Source organism: Achroia grisella, unplaced genomic scaffold, assembly GCF_030625045.1.
Source record: "Achroia grisella isolate CSIRO2021 unplaced genomic scaffold, CSIRO_AGI_Agris_v1 utg402, whole genome shotgun sequence".
Taxonomy (NCBI): Eukaryota; Metazoa; Arthropoda; class Insecta; order Lepidoptera; family Pyralidae; genus Achroia; species Achroia grisella.
In genome coordinates, this window is record NW_026712841.1 from 7,061,698 (window position 1) to 7,083,922 (window position 22,225).

Consider the following 22,225-nt stretch of genomic DNA (forward strand, 5'->3'; position numbering starts at 1 on the left):
CGAATATTCTGACATCAGACAAACTGTCAAAAGAAAAGAGACTGACAGTATGTTAATCGAAGAGTCATTTCTGTACACTTTCTAAAAATAAAAATAAAAAAATATGATATAACCAGCCCCAAGTATGGTACTACCTCTTAAGTTAGGATAAGTTAATCTAAATATGTATATATATATATATAGTCCCTAACTTACATTTTATAATTTAAGTTAGATTTAGAAACCGGCCGCTAGACGCTACCAGCCCAGTTACCCAGGGATGTTGCCCCTCGGGGCTACGTAATATATATATTTCCGTTATAAGAGAGATCGTTTGAGGCAGATTGTATGCTTACTTACCATTAATTAAAGTTTCATGCCCAGGTTTGAACTAATTTTCAAACAATAAATAGAAAAAAGATTGTATATCAACATGTACAATTGTGTCTAATTTGACGCACAAACGTAGCATTGACCAGTTCTTGCAATATCAAATATTTTTTACGAAAACTTTATACCTACCTTTATATATTGCATAATGTTTTTCGAAGATAAAAATAACAATTAAATGTTTCGCACATTTCTTATTATTGCTACTGCTACATGTACAATGTCCAGCAATGTTGGTACCACTATATTTTGTAATAAGTCTAAGTCTGATTGTTGGAATCAAGAAGAACTGGCCAAATTACGAGCTAGAGAAATGTTTGAACAGCTTATGCCATCTCCCGTTACGCCCGACAAAGTTGATAAGAAGTATACAAGAGATACTCTACGGTACTTCCGTGAGGCATTGCAAATGGTTCAAAGAGACCAAGATGTTTATACTGCAGCCATACTTAAAGAAGCTTTAGCAGATACTATTGGAGGGCATTTAAGAAGTGAATTGCTACCTACCGTTCGATTTGCGTATTATGCCGGATATATACCGTATAGAAGCGCTAGGCAATTACATGACTTCTTTGATGAGCTGAAACGGAGTTTAAATACTCAAGGTTTAGGATGGAAACAACCCGATAAAGTACCACCTTGGTCAAACCTGACCGTTGTTAAAATTCTGATAGGGTCTGGAAAATTCTACCACCCATGCGGATGTTTGGTGACTAAACGCGATTCTAATTCGTGTATTCATTTGCCGTTGCCAAAATTAGATGATTACGATAGCCCATCTGCTATTGCACTGCCATTCAAATCGGGCGGTCTAGTGAGTTTAACTTCTCCAAACTCGCAGAATATTTTGCTCAAATATTATACTACTGTTTCAAGATGTATTTTAGATAGTTCGCCCAAAGACTGTCGACATCCCGATTTTGTAAATTACAATAACGAACTGTGGCATTGGATGAAGAGAGATGTCGCACCGCATTTGATCGATGAAAAGCTGTATGCGGCCTACGGAGGTGTCTTAAGAGTAGCAGCAGCAGTACAAAGTTATGGTAAAGGTCTTTCACGCCGCAATCTTTTCCAATATGAAAGTGCAGGGTCCTCTAACTGGAATCCTTTGAAGATACTTACACAATCCTTTATTTATGTAAATACAGATTGGACGCCGCAGTTGTACGTCGGCCTAGTGTTGTTAGCAGCAGCGGCTATATATTTATTGCAGATGTGTTACAACTATATATTCGGAGACGGGAATAACTGCAGATGTGTAGGTCGGTCGAAGAAATCATGGTCTAAAAATGTCGAGTGCGCCAATGTGGATACAAATGTTCCGCGTACATTAACAGCGAATCAAAGGGCCGTTTACTATAATGAGAACAAGCGAATGCACGTACTACCATCAAAAACAAAAACGTCTTCAGTTAGTACACAGAAAGTTTATGATCTGAATGAGAACACCGAGAAGCTTATGGACGTGATATTAAGCGACGAGGATTCTGATATTGGATCGCCATTGCCGTCAAAAAATGAAAGTGATGATAATAGTATTGCAGTCGACATGGGTCCATCCAAACAGTCGATAAGCCCTCCTAAATTAGAGACGTCGATTGCACAATTGCGCATTGACAGGACGCCGGGCACAACTAAACGAAAAGGTAGATCACAATACTCGACAAGCACTGTTACGCGGTCAGAACTGACGTACTGTCAAGATCAAGGAAGTGAATCTGTTTGGACTGGTACTGAGAGTTGCAACTCCAGCGAGTCGATCAGCACAAGAAGTACGAAATCTCGGAGTCGTAAGTCGAGAAGTAGTCGCGACTTAGCGTGGGCTCGACGTGTGATCTCTAGAAATTCAGCACAAAGCTTTACTAAATCCACTACTGGTACTGAACTGGATATTAACTCACATACCACACCACGGTCCCAACGTTAGTTGAATTTATTTTATAAGTAATTTAATTCGTAGGAACTTTTAATGTATTGTATTCCTTTAAGATATATTGTATAAGAACGGTATAAGATTTTTAAGAATTATATAAGTCATTTAATTATAGTAGTTTTTTCCTCTTCGTTATTGCTGTGTCGCATTAGGAATGTAGGTAGGAAAAAGCTGACGAAGTTTCAACTGCCAACGATTGAAGCATTATTATTGGATTCTTATATTTACCTACTGGATTCTATTATATTATGGTCACTTTATAAAAGTCCTTACAAAGTTGGTAAAAAATACATGAAATTTCTATAGTGTAAAAGTAAGTCGCGTACGGTTCCTTTTGGCTGTTGTGTATAAAAAAAAATAGATTTTGATGATTTTTTATCAATAGATCTCTTATTGGTCGCATACATATACCAAAATTGGTAGACATATTTTGTCTACGCTACAAACTTGGAAATAAAACATAAAAATTTAATTATATGTATATTCACATAATATAAACCGTCAAACATAGTTTATTAATATTTAGTACATCGACGGCACCGTGTTAAATATTTCAATCTTTAAATAAAACATTATATATACTTTCAAATACACATTCATATCACATGTAGCATATTTTGTACCTTGTTTAACATAAATCATATTAATAGAAAAAGTGATCATCGTCTTATCTAACAATGGAATACACACATATCAACCCATGAACGAAATCACGTGAACACGACAAATTTTCACAAACAGGCCGTTTTTCATCAAGACGATTAAGTTCAAATTAAATTTTAGTCCTCGGGATTTCCTTCATGGAACGATCTCTAGATAAAAAAATACACTCAAATCACAGTACTATACTAGCATTTTATTAAATCATACAGATAACAAACAATCATTGCTTTTTAAATTTTAATCGTAATAAAGAGTACTTGATTTGATTAATCAGTTGATTAACTCTGATATCAATAACTAAAACAATAGAAGCCTGACAAAATATCTTCTAAAACCTTTAGTTATTGCTTTTAGTCACATTCGTAGAGGAGGACATATTTAGTAATGGGAACTGATGATCTCATTACTAACTATATAGAGCTTAATCAGGTCGAGCTCCAGACGATCTTACCTAGAAACCATCGTGGCCAATTTCTGGTGAGTTAGCCGTATTACGATGGGTAAACTCACCTGATATAAAGCTCAGCCTATCACCGATACCCCGCCAGTGCACACCATTTTTTTATCATACTACGATGGTGGCAAACAAGCATACGGTCCATCTGATGGTAGATGATTACCGTAGCATATAAACGCCAGAAACATAAAAGGGACCGTTCTATATTCATCCATTAGAAAAAAACACCATAGGTAACTTATTGGAGGGAATAATCTTACATAAAATAATTTAAAAATAAAACATATATTCATCCATTAGAAATGAAAAATAAAATTACAATATTATTTTCTTACAATTAAAAAATTGCTTCGATTAACCGACATGATAATAGTAACTAGTTATAATAATAGTAACTTATCGCGCAGTGGTCAAAACACAATCGAACTAACAATTACAAATATATATTTTAACAATAAACAATAGAGTATATTATGTGTGTCTGTGCAAATACGTGGTAGTGCCTGTAACGTTTTTTTTACTGATTAAATAAAATTAACATTGTGCACTCCTTTTCTATATAATCTAAAAGTGTGCGAAATATTATACTCCGCCGTCCGTTTTTGCTTCACGTATTAAATATGAAATAATTCATTGCATCAAATATGCTTTGTAACATGTTACGTCAAATACTTAATAGAATGAAAATCACATATTTGTTTTGAAATATTTAACGAGACACTATTATTTACGAACGTCCGATATATTGACGCCTCGTTTGTACAAAGTGTACACTAAAGTTATCATTTTTTAAATGTATAATTGTATCAATGTACCCATAGGTGATCTATACGGCCGACATTCTATTTATATAATTAGAATTAAGATTGAGAACTAGTTTAATATAAATTAAATGATTGTGAATGATAACATTTTAAAAATAACCACTTGTTATTAGTGTATTTTCAAAAAGTGGAAAAAACAAGAGGTCGATAGGGTATAGGACATGAATAAATATTTTTTTATCTAAAACGTTTTCTCGTAAGGGTTGTTCTATCTCTATAGAATTTTACGATTACCGGTCGGTCGATTGACGATTACAAGTCGGTTCTCTAACAATAAATCTATTAATGAGTATTACATTATATTTCATTTCTTAATATTGCACTTTGATTAAAGTTCCAAATATATTAATCTCTATATACGAATATCATTAAATAAAACAATTTAAATAAAAAGAGGAGAGTAACAATAGTAGAAATGCGTCTCACCATACAATGATAATGCTGGCAATACACGCCACGATAAATCGTTACATTTATACCGTGAATAGTTGATATGAAATAAATTAATTTTGTAACAAAACAGTTAGTTGATAGTATTATGGCCAGGTCATGTCATAATAATGTTTAAATGTACCAATTTATGAACTTCGGTGATCATAAATTTATTTATAAATATTAAAATAATTTTGAATAGTGAATTTCAATAAAATATAGAACAAGGAAGTATGAACGAGAAAAGAAAAAAAAATTATAACAAACAGCGATAATACTCTTGCAAGTGCAAATATATATACAATACCTATTGAAATTGTCAGTACACACATACATATACGTGTATATATAAAATAAATAAATAAACGACTCTGGACAATTAACACAGCGTTATCTAGTCCCATGGTAATCAGAGTTTGTGTTATGTATAAACAAAACGACTAACTTGGTAGAAAAACACTTCAACCAATTCATATCGTGCGAGAATGCTAGACTATTGAAATTGTAAAATACTCTGTACAGACTATTGCTACTGTAAAGTGGAATAGGTATGATTATAACGATTTTACCGCATCGAGTGTGCCATAGCGATTTACAGATCTGTTTTTCTTCTGTATTTTATAAAAATAAATATGTTTGTGGGTATAAATGCCGTAAAATTAATGTTCACTTATTATTACTAAATGTGTGACTTTAATAAATAACATAGCAAATAAGAAGGACAAAAATATCACAAGAAAATGAACATATAAGAGTGCCTTTAGAAAAATTATAATAAGAAATACAGTTAAATACTTGTACTGTAAAATTTTGTGCAATGCTCAATTGTATAGAGCATTATACAAATATTAAATTATGTATAGGGGTCTATACAATAGAATACAAGATAGGTAATTCTAGGCGAGAAATAATATTTATTGATATAAAAACATTAGGTTTCCTTTATGATTCTATAAATATTTTTGTAGTGGTCACATGAACACACGAATTCTCATTTATTAAGTTGGATAAGGTCGAAAGATTTAAAAAGATAAATATATAACTTTAAATTCAATGTGAATATTTATAAACCACTTTTTCCACAGGAACCGTGAGTGCATCGTGGCCTAATTCTTTTATATTTCTCATTGACTCTTTGGTGATGTAAACACTGATAACAAACCAAATCAATCCAAAAGATGGCGGTAGGTTCGCTCTACCACATTGAATTTGAACATTACTGTATTAATACTGTCTTGAAGACAGTTACTGACCACCCCATCTGAGAGAAGTCGTGAAGGTATCCCTAACTTTTTTCCAAGAAACAGTTCTACACTAAGAGAGAGCGAATTTTGTGACAATGTGTGCGTAAAAAGTAAACTGATGCAAAATAGCAGTTATTTCTGATTGTGGGACAAGAGAAAATGTAATAATTAAAAAAAAATATATAAAAACATAACCTTCAGGACTGTTATTCCAGATGTGATAGTCAGATGCATAGACAGCTATCGGCATTGTAGTTAGCTATACTTTATATGACCAAGTTTCGTGGGGTATACGAAATACAATATGGCAGGAGGCGAGCTGGTATATTGTACAATATTTTTTAGTAAATTAACCGCCTTTAATAAAATACGGAATAAATAAATTATTACGTAAAAGTTAGTCTATGATATACATATTCAATTACGGAGCATCAGTTTAGTTTCGGTTGCAGTAGTTAATTGTCTATAGCTACGTCTTGAATACGAAACTTGAGTTTTATTTTTCATATCCGTCCGAATTTCAAATTACTTTGCTTTATAAATAAAAAATTTACTTAAGTTAAAAATCGTGTAAGAGAGCTAGCTACTAAAGGTTCGGTATAGTTTAAAACTAAAATTTAAGTTTACAATTCGGCATTGTTTTAGCTGTAAACCCTAATTTCGATGATACTCGTATATTATTAAACAATTAACTTCCTGCAAGTTGCTATTACTTTCTTTGTACCCTAATGATTGCACGGAATCTTCCTATTCACCACAAAAACGAGAAGTAATTAAAAGGAGAATTGTGATAGATACAAATAAAATAAGCTTATTATTAATAAATATTGTGACGATTCGTTTTAAAACTAGTGATAAGGTGTAAATTCATGTAGCCTTATTTAATATATAAAATAATAAATATTATGTGATCATACACAGTTGAAAAGTACTCCTTAGCCCAACGCAATAAAAATGAGTAATATATTTAATAATAGTTCTATGACTTCATTTCGCTGTCTGATTAGTTTCAATTCTCCATCTATTTATTATACTAAATAATATTTATTCTCTGGACGTTAATATATATAATAACAATAACTTATACAAAACAATACTCAGACAATAATAATATCAACATAGTGCTATAAAGGCATATGTATCTCGAGACACGAAATTTGAATCACATTTGAATATTAACCTACATTGTTTGATGTTACACATCATGGTTTTATATTTTTGTACTGTCTAGCGCTCCATTTTCTGTGCATGTACTTAACTATATACAGTGGTAAACACGAGACCAATGTGATGACAGTTACCTTCCACCAGAAGTCCCAGTGTCTTATGAAGTCAGCGTCTGTAGTAGAACAATATTACATAGATGTATTTACATAATCATTACGATTCAAGATTCGAAAATCTTCATTTGTAAAATATGCATAATTAGTAGCAATTATATAAACATGAATAATTTCATTAACTCATGTTAGGTACATCAGGGATTCAAATACTGAATTATCGCTATATCTGTTGTCGTTATTGGAATATATAAATTTACGTCATTTATTTAAAAATGGGACCCAAAACTGAACCTTGAAGAACACCCATAATTATATTACCTGTATTTGATTTTAACTGAATTTTGACAATTGAACGTGACTATATATATAATATATAATAAATAACGTATATGAGTTAAACAATCAGAACAGTACAGTGTAGTGTTATGTTTTAATTTTACTGATAAGAGGGTCACAATCTCTACACCACCTACTGTCATTATTTTCTAATAACCAGCAGATGAAAGTATCTATTTATCCATTTCTGATGTTATATTAGTTTTTTATTATTATTAATGGATACTTACCGAAATAAGAAGTGAAAATGAGCAGAGTGGCAGTGTACATGAGTAGGCTGACCAGCTCGGCGGCAGCCATCAGCCGGTGCCAAGTGACTATCGTTAGCGCTACCATGATCAGCTCCGTCAATATCAGCGCTGTGTAACTTATTTCAACTATGTGAATAAGCTGATCCTCGAATAGTACTAACGCACCATACATTATTACACCACCTGTAATAGAGATCATGTTCTTAGTACTAAACGGATTATCCGTGCCGGATGCCGGGTCCATCGTGTGAAATACTTTTTTTATAATATAGGGAATGAACTTTTTTTATAGGATAAGTGACTACCGCCGCCTATGAGCGCCTATGAACACCAGGAGAATTGCAAGTGCGTTGCCAGCCTTTTAAGAAGGAAAAAGCTCTTTTCTTGAAAGTTTCAATATCTTATCGGCTCTGATTCCATAATGTGGTTGTGGGTAGTAAAAAGTTTCTGGAAAAACGCACAGTGGAGGACGTGCGTTGTTTATCAACATTGCATTATTACCCATAAAAAAACTTACTCTATCATGACAAATGAATTAATATTATTTACTGAAATAATAAATTAATTAAATAGGAAATTGTGTTTTTAAATTTACCTTGATATATAGATATTCCAGTCCAAATATAAAACGTCTTGTATGAGAGCTGCCTTCCTTTTGTGAGTTGTTTGTATAGCTGCGGATACCTGAGCGCCGTTAAACTTGATATATCTTTATCCAGTACCTATACAGAAGATAATATTTAAAAAATACTACTTTATAGTGGTTAAGTCATACAAATTGACGTTAGTAAACTTTATTTACATAATTTCACTAAAATATATTTTTTCAAGGGTGTAAAATAAAGTTTGAAATTGCCGTATTGCAGAATGTCTATTAAAATAATGGAAATAGAGTTATGAGGGAAAATTTAAAATATTTTTATTCTTAGATAGCACGAAGTTCGTTGGACTAATTAGTGACAAATAATTCAATAATACACGCATAACATTAGACTTACCAAAGAGAAAACAGGTAGCATAGTGTAGACGGTGCCGTATCCCACCATCAAGAACCCGGGGTACAGCGAAACTGACGAGAAGTAGAACACCACAGAGAACACGGCCTAACAATTAATATTTAATATATCTATTATAAATATGTAATGAAAATATAAATATTACGAACTAATTAATATAAAATGGCTACGTGGTTAATTTATATGCCGACGAAATGAGAACAACAGGTTCACCCTCTCTACAATCTCTACAATCTTCTAAAATATTTTGGCCTGTTTAGAACTGCAGTAGATACTGTACTAGAAACTTGATAGGCAGAGAGGGAACAGCTAGCGGTTAAGGTGAGCCTCTTAAACACAAGGGGTCTCACAAGACCCAAGAACTACTCGAAGTTTCTCTCACTGCGATACGATGGAACGCTAAGAAGTTCGTTTCGCATTGGGTTTTTTAACGCACAACGGTCCAAATAAGAGGTTAAATGCGGAAAATAGCGACCGACATACATTAGCCTATTACTCGGGTCAGAATCTCAGCTGAGAGAACCTGGAAAGTATAAGGGTGGGATATTTTTTACCTGCATGGTGGAGACGATGAGGCCGCGGTGCACTATGAACAGGCACAGCGCTGCGGAGCGCGTGAATGCGCGGCGGCCGTGCACCAGCAACAGCCGCGCCAGCCACTGGAACTGACGCACGCTCACGTCCCCCGCCAGCGACGCGGACCGGCCCTCCGCGCCCTCTATCCCCACGCCTGGTACCGACATCATATCACTCATTTCACTAATTTTATACTCGCCACGCTTCAATCCGACCACCCGCAGATTCAATATACCACCGACACATTAAGGCTCAATCCTAATGGTCCTTAGAGCCGGATCACGTTACTGTTCAATGAATTGACTGATTTAAAAATAATAAATGGTACGTGTTGATGGCTTCAGCGGATTATAGGGTTGTTGAAATTATAGATTTTGCTTATAGTCTTGAATTTATTGGGTAAATACGATGATAAATTACAATTTTGGTGGAGTGAACAAAAGTACGTTAGATCGATTGGTTGTTTTTTTATGTCTGTGTTACGTTGCGTATTTAAATTGGATGGGTGTGCGCTCCAATCAGAACGCTCCCTTCGTGTTGCGTTTTGTTGCAGCTTGTATGCGACAGATATTTTTAGTCTGTTTTAAGTAAAAAATAATAAACTTCTTATATTACATATGATTTTTTTATGGAGCCTTTTTCTGCTTTTTGTTAATTAGAAAATGTCCTCCTTTATTCTGATAGCATGTTATGTTTAATTGAACTAAATAAATACGTCATAAGCGACTATTAGAACAATTTTAACTAGAATACATATGTTTCTATAAATAAAGTAAAAATATAATAAACATAATAAATTACAAACAAATCAGCAAGTATACGATTAAACCATGGAAAGTATATTTTTCAAGTAATTTAATGAAGAAGTTAATGAAGTTTAATGAATTTCTAGAAGATTTTACTTCAAGAATAACCAGTTGATATGTGAGTGGGTAACCTCACTTACCCATATCGGCCTCCTGAATCATGGCAACGTCGTTTCCACCGTCGCCAACGGCGGCAACCACGTGCCCACGCGCACGTAGTAGTCGCGCTACTGCCGCCTTCTGCGTGGGCGAGCACCGCGCTACTACCACGCCACTACACTGCTCCAGCACCTTCACGAATTCCTTCTCGTACGTGCGCAGACACACCTGCCAAGAGTTTAGTATGATATTTAATATTTCTTGTAGATTGCTTAAAAGCAAGGGAATATTTGCATACATTACGTGAAATAATCAGTAAAATGTGAGCAGATAGTTTAAGACTGCTTGTAAGGGTATTATTGCTTACTTTTCGTGGAATAATCTACACTAAAATGTGAGACTAACACTTGATCAATCATTAATTCTAGTTAAGTTAATGGCACAACCTATAGTCTGTATAGATATTTAGAAGATTTGCACGCCGCTTCCCACGAACCACTAACCTCGAGCGTTTCGCCCTCAATGATGAGGTTGGTCTGGTCAGGGTCGCGCGCCTCCAGCATGTGTAGCAACCGCAGTACATCGCGACGTGAGGAGCAGCGAGCTGCCGGCACCCAGCCGCCTGCACCGCCGCCCAGCTGCAGGGAGCACGCGATACACTGCGCCGTCTCCAGTTTATCGCCCGTCAGCATCCAGACCTGTCCGGTCATATATGTAACATATACCACTTTCTTATTTCAGTTAATCTTCTCTCAAGACGATTCACACAGCGCTATCTAATCAAAGCTAAGCTAGCTAGAGCTTGTTCATTCATAATTTAAGAGCTGTGCTCTTGTCGGTGGAGCTCACGAGCTCGTTATGGGTACTATGAATAATCAGATATTTATTTGATTATTCATTTTACATATAAACAATCATACTTATTAATACAGATATTTATACCGTGCGAGGAATCGAACCTGCGACCATCGGAAGATAGTCTGTATGGAAACTGATAGAGTGAGGCCGTACTAGAATTAGGCACTGAGTATCCTATTTCTTAATCAAAAGGAATGTACTATGTAAACGTACAAAGTTATATGTTGCTTATTTTAGCTTGTGTGTACACTTTTGAAACGATGGCGCTGTACCTTGTCGGTATAGATCTACAGACCTTGACGCCGGCTCTGCGCAGCATACCGAGCGTGGCCGGTACTTCGTCCGCCAGCCGGTCCTCGACGCCCGTGAGAGCCAGCAGCGACAGGCCGCGCTGCAGCCGCGCCACCGCCGCCGACGTACGCTCGCTGCGATTTGTCACGCTCAGTCGCGCCTCCTTATATTCGCTCTGAAATTACCGCAGTATACCTTGTACATAGTTTGAGGTACGTGTTGATGTGTGGTTTTTTATAGGATGATAATTTTACACCTGCCTGCGGACCATGATAAGATGAACATGAACTCAATCAATTAGACCCTATTGTCAAATGGGAATTTATAATGATGAGTACCAGGGGTGACCCCCCCCGTACTCCTCATGCGTTTCCTTTCAGGAGGACTAAGGTGCCATCGTACCCTTCTACATCTTACACAATCCGATAAAAAACATAGTTACGTCATATCAGGACGGTAAGCCCATAATGGTAAATTCACACGTGGAATTTGTCCAAATCTTTTCCATTGGAGGTCAATCTAACATGGTGGGCGGAAAGGGGATTGTTAGTAATGTAGATTGATTATCTTATTGCTAGCAATGTACCATGTCAGGTTGACCTCCACGCTTTTCCCCCCGGAAATCGTGATGAATTCCTGGTGAATTTGTTATGACGGGCTAACTGACCTCACCTCATGTTCATCCTGTTATCCTCCACTGGTGCCCCGCCAGCGTAAACCGTTAGCGCAGGCGCGTGCACCATTCCATTGTCATCCACAAAAAAAATGTAACATGGTATATCGTTAGCAATGAGTTCGCTAGTCACTAACAATCTTCTCTTCCCTGCGACAGGTGTGTTGTACAGGATCGATTACTAGTTATCCACCTCAAACTCCAAATATTGGTTGTTGGTGAGGGTCTTGTAGGCGACGACCAGGGTCCGCAGGCCGTCGGCGGCGAGGCGGCCGCACTCGGGCGCCAGCCACCCGCACGCGCCCCGCACCAGCGGCGCCAGCCCCACGTCCGCGCCCTTCACGTAGTACGTTATCTGGTCCGTGTTTTCCTCCTGAAAATCAATTTTTATTTTGTACAACCACCTCGTCGGAGCTGGCGGCCTGGTAGTCGCACGACTGTTGCTCCGACGGCTACTTCATAATCTAACTTTTGGTTGCTAAGTAATCTAGTGTTGGTGAGGACGCAGAAGTGATGCAAGAGCCCTATGCTACAAACGTATCATGTTGTACTACTTTAATCTGTTCGCCGCAGCAGGTCTTTACAGTTTCACAGGACGATAGGGGGCGAGTGCAGATGGCACTCCAAACCCGCAGAAGGACTTGTGGAGCTGTGGAGCGGCTGAAGACCAACTCCTGCCTGACGGATACGACCTTAGTCTTGAGGGATAATAATTTATTATTCAATTCCGGTTCTATATATATTTATGTTAATGATCGTCGACACCATCGACTTTTTTTATGTCGGTAATCGTCATGCCCCTAAAAATGATATTTCTTTACTTACATTGTATCCAATAAAAATAAAGAAATATTATGATTAAAACTTACATATTAAGTGTAATATAAAACAAATAAAATAATATGAAAGGAATAAAAGCTCAAATGGTTAAATTAATATCAATCAATAGACAGTTTATTATCTCCGAATATTGCACAAACTCCTCTGTTCACAGTTCATACTTATCTAAAATCCTGGCTACAGATATAACAAGAAACCTTCGATTTTGGAAAAAATTATAGTAAGCAGAAAAATAAATTTCATAATTCTAAGTTCAAATAACTTTGAACATACCTGTACAATGATACCCATCATCTTGCTCTCACTAGTGAATGGAAATATCTGTAGAATACTGAACTGCATTATTTCGTTTGCTGCTCTCAGTTTCAACGATATGTTGTGTAGATCCCTTCTGTACAGTGAGACGCCCATCTGTGATAAACATAAATAAGTTACTTCTATGGACTATATGGTCGGACAATCAATATATACAAAATTTACGGCCTCAGTTTAGTACACATAATTAATATAGAATTTATGACTCGACGTGTCAACTCCGGTCCGGCCGATCAGATGATTGTTTTTGTAGTGATGTGACCAAATAACTTTGAAACAGCGCAGTTCGATGTGGTTTGACTTTAAAAAACTATGCATGTACGTCAGTTCAAAGTTACATCGCCTATTCGATCCCGACCTGTCAGAAACGAAAACTCTGAGCGGCCGGACCTTAACTACATTAATAATTATTAAAATCGGTTCACGTACAAAATAATAGACGTAGCAAGTGATTCAAGAGCCCTATGCTACAAACGTACCATGTCGGTCCACTTGACGAGCGCCACCTCGTCGGGGCTGGCGGCCTGGTAGTCACACAGCTGCTGCTGCGGCACAGCGCCCCCGCAGCTCTCAGACATCACGGAGCTGCCCATGTCTGCACGACAAAATAATTATAATGAGAATAAAAATCACTCGTATTTGAGAATAATTATTACAAAATTTATTTCGATAGAGCGATATTGACAAACCTCTAATAGATAAAGTATATAAAATGTTATATTTAATAAATATCGCTGTACCCAATTGTTAAACTTACATAAAACTAAAGGAAGAAGTGTCAAAATTTGGCTTTTTTCTGCAGTGTGTGCATAGTCCCTCTAGTAATTTCCCGTATAGGTGTAATACTAACGAACCTACAATACAGCCTGCGTGTCTTAAATCTGCCGCCGAATACATATCACAATGCAAAAAGCAGCAATATTAAATACCTGTTGTATCATGCGTAAGTTTTTACAGTAACTCAAGATATTTAATATTACTTGGTCAGCGTGACCCATAACTGTAAATTAGGATACAAAATAATATCGAGAACAAAGAAATAATAATAATAACCTAGGACAATTCACATAAAGCCATTTAGTCCCAAGCTAAGCAGAACTCGTATTATGGATAGTAGACACTGAACGTCAATTATTTTATATTATCATTTAAGTGTAACAAACATACCGGATGATGCTTCATCGGCCTGCTGATCCCCTATATCGTAGACAGGCGTGACGTTGTGACAGAGTGCTATAGCGAGCACGGCCTGCCACACCTGCCGCGGAGACGGCGGCCCCCGCGGGGACTCGCCCCCGCCGGAGGGGCCGGGCCCGGTCACCACTCCGGGCCATCCCGGGGTCGACGGGGACATCGGCAGGGATGACGAATCTTTGGTCACGTATTGAGTTAGTAGCGATTCCACCTGTGTGATGTGAAGTAGAAAAAATTATACATGATTATGCCACGATAAAATTCGACTTCAATCATGTAATATTAACCCTAGGACGATTCACACAGCGCCTACCTAGTATCCATAATAAAAGTTTGCTTAGATTGGGACTACATGTCCAGGGTAGTGATAAGAAAACGTTGTTTAAATTTGAACGTGTAAGTCTGTTTGCTATCTTTTCACAAGTACATGATTGAAATGATCGTAATATATGATCTGTGTAAGTTGTCCTGGGTTATTGCTATTATTAGATCCAGTTCGCATAGACTATATTGTACCCCTCCGATCGATTCCCCGCCAATTCAAACAGGCATCGAAATTACGACGGCCTGGGAGCGTATTATGTATATGTATGTAACTCTTTAAAATCCAGTCAGTTCAGTTTAAGCCGTAAACTGCCTGGGAATAAGAGTTCATAATACGCCCGCTGGCCCGAGGTTCGAATCGCTAGCGGTGCCCTCAGACTAAAGTCGTATTCGACAGGCGGGAGTTGGCCTTGACTCGCTTCATAAGCCCTTCCGCGAGTTTGGAGTGCCATCTGCACTAGTCCACTATCGCCCCAAAAATTATTAGAGTAGTCCGAAAAAAAAAAGATAATTTGGAACCTCTTCAAACAAGTAATTTCTGTTACGCGAATGAAAACTACTTATAAACTGATTACATACCTCATGAAAATTATTACTATCGAACAGTGCATTTCCCAAATGTAATTTCTGGAAAACCATTTCATTCTTTGTCAGTGTGCCTGTTTTGTCGGCCAGTAAGTATTGTATCCGCCCGAGTTCCTCCGGGATAGTGGTCGATCTCATTACAGTGCCCTCGATTTTCTTATCCCTTTGTATTGTCCATGAGTAAAATGCTTTGCCTACTTCTAGATTCACTCTTAAACTGTCCAAAAATATTGTTTATTAAAACTAAAATAATTAAATTGAAGTCATAAAAATATCTAGTATTTAAAAAAAATTTTCACCTATTCTCACATTGTTTCTAAATTATAATATCAATGTATTATCGGTGCAATAAAGAATATAAGAAAATTAAAATTTGAACTCTATCAAACTGCCAAACTATCTACTATTTCTAGTTCATAAACGGAGAAGATACGATATCCTTCCAAAAATATTACTCACTTAAATATATTGTAAAAATAAAAAAAACTTATAGAAAAGAGATTTTCTTAGTATATCAACTCATACAGAGTCATTAAATGAAGATTAAAATGGGAAATATGATACTATTATACGTATAAAAAGAATCATCGAAATCCATTTAGTTTTAGCCAAAATTAATAAACAAAATAACATGCAGAATTAAGAATTTACTCTGTTATAAAGTTCATTAAGAATTATGTGAAAGTTAATAAAAAAACATAAAAAATACCCACCTAATCGGTATAATGTATGAGAAGAGTAGTACAAATCTGAAGAGGAACCCATACCAGGGTCCATTAAAGCCTTTCAGCACAATCAGCAGGAAGGACGTGAATATAGTAGCTACAAATAGAACCTTCGTCAGGTTGTTGACCTGTAGGTCTAGTCGACCGACTTTTGAGCGAGGTGTTGCATTGTTCATTACACTACGTGTTTCGCTACCTGAAATCAAGTATTTATTAACTTAAACACACTTTGTACAAAGTCGTTTTGTTTGGTCTAATGACTTAGTAGACCGCCATGCATTCAGATGAGCGGGTACGAGTTTCTTACTATAATATACACAATACTCCTCAACCATCATACTCCAATATAAACATTTGTATTAAGGTACATAATCTGGATGTTTTCTATGCAAATTATAAATGTATTTACAAAGCATTCAAGTATTTCTATTAGGCGTTTAGTATCCATTAGTACAAGTTCCACTTAGTTCAGGAGAAGATAGCGCTGCACGCAGCAGCATTTCGTAATTTTTCCAAGCGAAATTATTATCAACGTAAGCTAGGTATAATAATTACTATAAGAAAAATGGGGACCTATACCCTTAGGACAAGTAAAAATATTCTAATAGGGATCCATATTTGTATACAACCTTGGACTATGTTAATTTGGAACAGACAAGGCAACTCTGACTGTATATTGGGGAAAAGAGGTTTATCAGTAATGTGAACTTTTAACCACATTACCTCACCTGTCCTCATACTCATACTATCATCCTCTACTGGTATACTCCAGGGAAAACCATTAGCGCAGACGAGGGCAACATTTCATTATCATTCTTTAAAAAATACTGACCTGTATATATAACTAATCCTGTTGCCTGCCCCGATGCAACCACGCACCCGCTCCATAGAGTATTTTCTATATCAAGCGAGTCACTCTCCTCTTCGTCAAGACGTGTACACGTCCCTATAAATGAGTGTATGTCTTTCTCAGGCTTTTCAATGAAGATCTGGGCGTTTATATCAAGTAAATGCGCGTCGGTGGGAAGTTTTTGCGTCGAAGGCAGTGGTATTCTGTAAATTAATATTATATAAACATTTAAGAATTTGCTAAGCGGATTTTGGAAACCAACTTGGGTTTAAAACAATACAGTAATTAACCGTATCAAAATCGGTAAGAACGTTTCTGAAATTACACGTATTTGTGCGTCATGCACAATCAGACAAACATTCTAATATTCATTGTTATGGGTTCTACAACGTTGTTGAATAATCAATATATAGTTTTTCCCATATATCTACCAACTATCCGTAATTGCATTTTTATTAGATATATTTCGCATTTGATTTAAAAGACCAATTTATAAAATCGTATGTATTGTTTATATCATTACCGAGATTATTAAACCAATTTTGTGTGGCCATGAAATCCATCAAATTTACCACAGGCGGGCGTTATCGTAAACCTTGATAAGTACCAGTATAAATAGACCTCTCTATAATTAAACAAAGCCTTCTAAATAGCACTAATTAACAAGAAATCAATGCATGAACGTTTACAGTAAGGATCACGTCATTAGTAAACGTTTGTTATTCATTACTGATTATGTAATTTATATTTGTTTGCGAAAGGATGGGGAAACAATGCGACTGTGGAAGTATGTAGGAACCAGGGGTCAACAGATCTGTTATAATCGATTGATCAAGTATTATCCAATGGAGGAGTCAAGCCTACTTAAATGGCATAGTTGTATGAGATATATTGTGAAAGTGGATTATAACACTTTTAAAAGTATATAAACATCTCGGTTCTTACGTTTTGCTCTCAATCCATCCCCTTCTCTTCAAGTAGAGAGGAAGATAAGAGACTTTAGATTTATTACTTATTGATTTTATTTGATATTGTTTTATTTACTGGAAATGAATTATTGTAATTAATTCACTATGTATCACAAATAAGTTTAGTTTTCTCCTTTAGTTTCCAGTTAAATAAGTTTTTATTGAGTAAAAAAATACTTATTTGTTTGTGGTTCTGTCGAGAGGGGAACCTGATGAAAGCTACAATCGAAAAAGGGGGGTTTAAAAAATTGTATATGTGGCTTATGAAACTGCATCTTTTAAAACAAAAGCAATTTGTTTATCGTCTTGAGCCATGGACATAAACAATCAAGCAAGAAGAGAATATTATTGATACTATTTACCTTAATTTCCAATCAATTTCACCATCTAATTGATCTGTTCTAATGAACACAGTCCCCATAGTCTCATTCGTCCTCAACAGTATCATGTCTGCTGGCACCCTTTGACCTTTATGCAGCATTACTATATCACCAACCCTGAGGGCCGAAGCTGGTACATGCTCCATAGCAAACGGACGGTACCCATCAATGGAGGAATCTAGAACAATGCGGTCGTAACGTTGCCGATTCACTTCTCTGTCACGTCTGAAATCATTATATTATGAGAACAGGTGAAACTGATCAATAATATATTGACCAACAATAAATGATAACAACATTGATAATTATTATAATAAATAAATAACCCTGGACAATTAACATAGCGACATCTAGTCCAACGGCAAGCAGAGCTTGTGTTATGGGTACTAGAGAACTGATATAAATGCTTAGATTATGTTTATAAATACATGCAATTATGTATGTCAATATATATTTATCATACTCATGAATACAATTGTTTGCACCATGCAATTGAACCTGCGACCGTCGGAATTAAAGTGGTGTATTAAACTGCATGACTACTGAGGCAGTCAAACAATAATGGTTTTAATAACATTCTAGACAACTGACGACATGATTTTTTCTAACTGTTTTAATGATTTATGAATTCAATTCCAAACAATATCAAAGTCTGCATTACCCTACATATATTATTTGTGTATGGTTATACATTTTGCAAGCTAGTATACTTTATGGTATTATAAAACATATTATGTAGATTGTTTTATACTGAGTGATAACTAAATATATTGCATATCCCTACAAGAGTGTATTCAATTATAAACATATATATACCTATTTCTTTATATACACATAATGAATTGATATTTCCCCTTGTGATTTCATATTATTTAGGTCTAATTAAAGCAATTTCTCAATAACAGTGTTATTATTTACTTAGGATCATGGACAATTGTTATATTCATACAAATTTATTTATTTACATGTAAAGGTTTCTGCTTTATTACTTATAGGTGAACAAAGTATGCAAAGTAACATTTAACAGTTGTACAGAAAAATCTTAACTTAACTGCTTAACTTAATTACTCTGCTTATTATGTACCACTGTGCATATTTATGTGCATTTCAATGAAATAGAAATGCAATCTTTTTAAATAGAAACATAAATATTTTAGGACATAAAACATGATTACACTACATGATACAGAATATTATGCTCACCTATATCTTCTAAAATCATCTACCGCCTCTCTGAACAGTGTGACCGCAAGTACAAAACTTAATGGTCCCCAGTATGTGTATAAATAGCCAATACGGATGCTGGGTATGAACTGGCTACATGCCATCACTAGAAAGTACATGTTCAAGAAGAATCTGAACTGTTCAAATAGAACCAGCGGGAGGAATGTGATGATGTTGTATTTCTGGAATTAAATGTTTGATGTAAAATGTCTGAATAGTTTATAGTTATTGAAATGAAAACATGTTCCTTATATGTATGAAAAAGATAAAACATGTCATTACAATACAAAGAGATACATTGTTAATGCTATGTAGGATATATATGTAGGATATATATGTAGGATATATGTAATAATGGGTAGTCTTATCATGAAATAGCATTCTTCATGATTCATATTTATATTAATTCAATATCTATTAATACATTTGTTATGTTGCTTCGTAATAAAAAAAAAGCATTTACATTTAAGCTACAATTTTTTTTACTTTATAAAAAGAGGAGCCTAATTAAATTAGATTTTTTATCTGTTATGTATATTGATTAAAAGTGAACATATTATGTTATTTATATTTATCTTTAATAGTATTATATTCATTCTTATATGACTTTTTTAGGCTATACTCCTTATAACATTAGCTGTATGAAAGTGAAACTCCTATCAAAATTGTACCACCCATTTCAGAGATTTTAGAGAAGAAACAGACATAAGCAAAAACTTTAAAAATATATTATTTCTTGTAATTATGGTATATATTTTGGCATACATTTAGTCACAAGATTATAAGCAGACACCACTGTTACATTTATTTGTATAGATAATTTAAAGCAATAAAATTTTACAATTATCAGTATTAATATTAACAACTTTGTCAGCTGCTTTTATATGGAATAAAAAAATAAATCAGCATGCCTTATGTTGTGTTATAATATAATGTTTTAATTATATTTATTTTTATGTATTAAGCAGGTATTTTAATATAAGAGCCCTTCTCCAACATGCAAGAATATAGCAGGGGGAAAAGTCCCTGACGGATCCAAGTGCAACAGGATAAACATAACCTAAGTGCAATAATTAAGATAAGATACGATATCATATGAATAGTTTTATGGAAATAAACATTATCAGTTATCAAAATAGGTCAATACTCACTTGATTGCAAACGTAATTGGGCGGAAATTGCTCATCAGGCAATTGTCCTACATAAATAACTCTGGAACTTAATTCCTTCTTGCGAAATTTTGAAAATTTCAATCTGAAAAATAATATTTACAGTAACATATTCATACATACATCAATATTGACAGAACAAAGACTGTATTGTACATCAACAAAATAAGTATGTTACCTTGACCATAATGATTTTTTATGTCTTGTTAACAATGGTGTCGTTTCCATTTTGGTGCAATATAAAATCTAATACAGATGCTGCATTTGGAATAACTTATAATCAATGCATCACAAGCTTTCTATTCACATTCACTTAATGAAAACAACTAAAGTAGGTAATCGAAAGTTTATAAACAAACCAACCAAAAAAAATGAGCTTTATCTGTTCTGTTGTTCATTTATGACTGCCTGACTGACAGGACTGATTGCGAGAGTTGACGTTTATTTGTTGACTGCCTCCACAGAAAATATATTTTAATGTGTAACTGGAAGGTAAACTTGTTTTAAATAACTTTATTGACTATGTGTACACTTATTAAAAAAAAATGTTTATTTTGTAATGGCAAGTATTTTAGTAGTAGTAGAAAATGTTTTATATTTCCTAGCAACATAGTTTAGGTAAATAAATATGGCGTTCATATGTTGCTGGGTGTGTGAAATTCAATTTACTATTTATTTTACCCGAAAAAACTATTGAACTGAGGTGATTATATAATTGTAATATTGTGGTAGTGATAATTAAGTGCTGGTCATTGTTCAAACTGGTAATAAATTATATGACCAATTAGATCAATGACTACCCCTATTGACAAGACTGGAGTCGGGACTCTGATGCGTCGTTGGTTTTCTCTTCAGTGCTTCTTAAAAAGTAAGATCAATTGAAACTTATGTTTATTCGCACGTGAGTCGAAATTATGGTTTTCATAAATTAATAAGCGGTTGTCAAAGCGTAAAGTTGTAGTCATAATTAAATTTGCAAGGGTGTTTGCATGATGCGCGCCGGCGATGGCAGTGCGTCGTCTGTTGTCTCTCTCGGGGTGGCCGGGCACACCTACGGTGACCTATTTTCTGGTTATTGCATCGAAGCTAACTATTTATGTCTAGGGGTGTAAACTGGGGCGCCGACGGTCTTGAAGCCTGCATACTATCAGTTAATTCGGCGGCAATTATTCGTGAATTTTCAGTGAAAATGTGTTCTGTGCTTGTTTATCTTGTTATGGTTCAAGGGTGATTGCCCTATTGATACAAGAATGTTACACTCAGGTAGTTTTTAAAGTCAAATATGTCTGATATATGGGTGATTAGAGAGAAATAATTATAATTACTTATTAATGTATAATTAATTAAAACATATATAAACAGCAACTAAATTGTTTCTAAAGCCAATAATAGATGAAAAATGTTTATTGAGCATTTTAGTACATAAAGAAAATACTTTATTAATAGACATAATTATAATGGTTCATCCTAACAATTATAGGGCTAGTATAATTGGTATATGTGTATAATTCTACTGGATAATTATATGCATAAATAT

At 35.1% G+C, this 22,225-nt stretch overlaps 3 protein-coding genes across 3 annotated transcripts in view; 2 read left to right on the forward strand and 1 right to left on the reverse strand.

The window, feature by feature from the left end:
• Window positions 1-445: 445 nt before the first annotated feature.
• On the forward strand, window positions 446-2,417 carry LOC131844267 (uncharacterized). Its single transcript, XM_059193103.1, has one exon. The coding sequence runs from the start codon at window positions 548-550 to the stop codon at window positions 2,297-2,299; it is 1,752 nt and encodes a 583-aa protein (XP_059049086.1). The 5' UTR covers window positions 446-547; the 3' UTR covers window positions 2,300-2,417.
• A 4,102-nt stretch (window positions 2,418-6,519) lies between these two features.
• Window positions 6,520-21,053, reverse strand: LOC131844276 (probable phospholipid-transporting ATPase IIB). Its single transcript, XM_059193112.1, has 19 exons — window positions 20,867-21,053; window positions 20,671-20,773; window positions 19,499-19,701; window positions 18,278-18,520; window positions 16,930-17,150; window positions 16,086-16,293; window positions 15,367-15,589; window positions 14,437-14,674; window positions 13,749-13,864; window positions 13,228-13,365; window positions 12,308-12,487; window positions 11,446-11,616; window positions 10,796-10,990; window positions 10,334-10,520; window positions 9,366-9,541; window positions 8,794-8,898; window positions 8,391-8,517; window positions 7,775-7,978; window positions 6,520-7,264 (listed from the first exon to the last, which is right to left on the reverse strand). Exons 1-19 carry the CDS (start codon window positions 20,914-20,916, stop codon window positions 7,128-7,130), a joined length of 3,225 nt encoding a protein of 1,074 aa, XP_059049095.1. The 5' UTR covers window positions 20,917-21,053; the 3' UTR covers window positions 6,520-7,127.
• Window positions 21,054-21,318: 265 nt separating this feature from the next.
• The window catches only part of LOC131844274 (FERM, ARHGEF and pleckstrin domain-containing protein 1-like), a 59,436-nt gene continuing 58,529 nt past the window's right edge, over window positions 21,319-22,225 (forward strand). The window contains exon 1 of the mRNA XM_059193111.1: window positions 21,319-21,556. The gene's annotated coding sequence lies outside the window, so the exon portion shown is untranslated. The remainder of the gene's footprint in view (window positions 21,557-22,225) is intronic.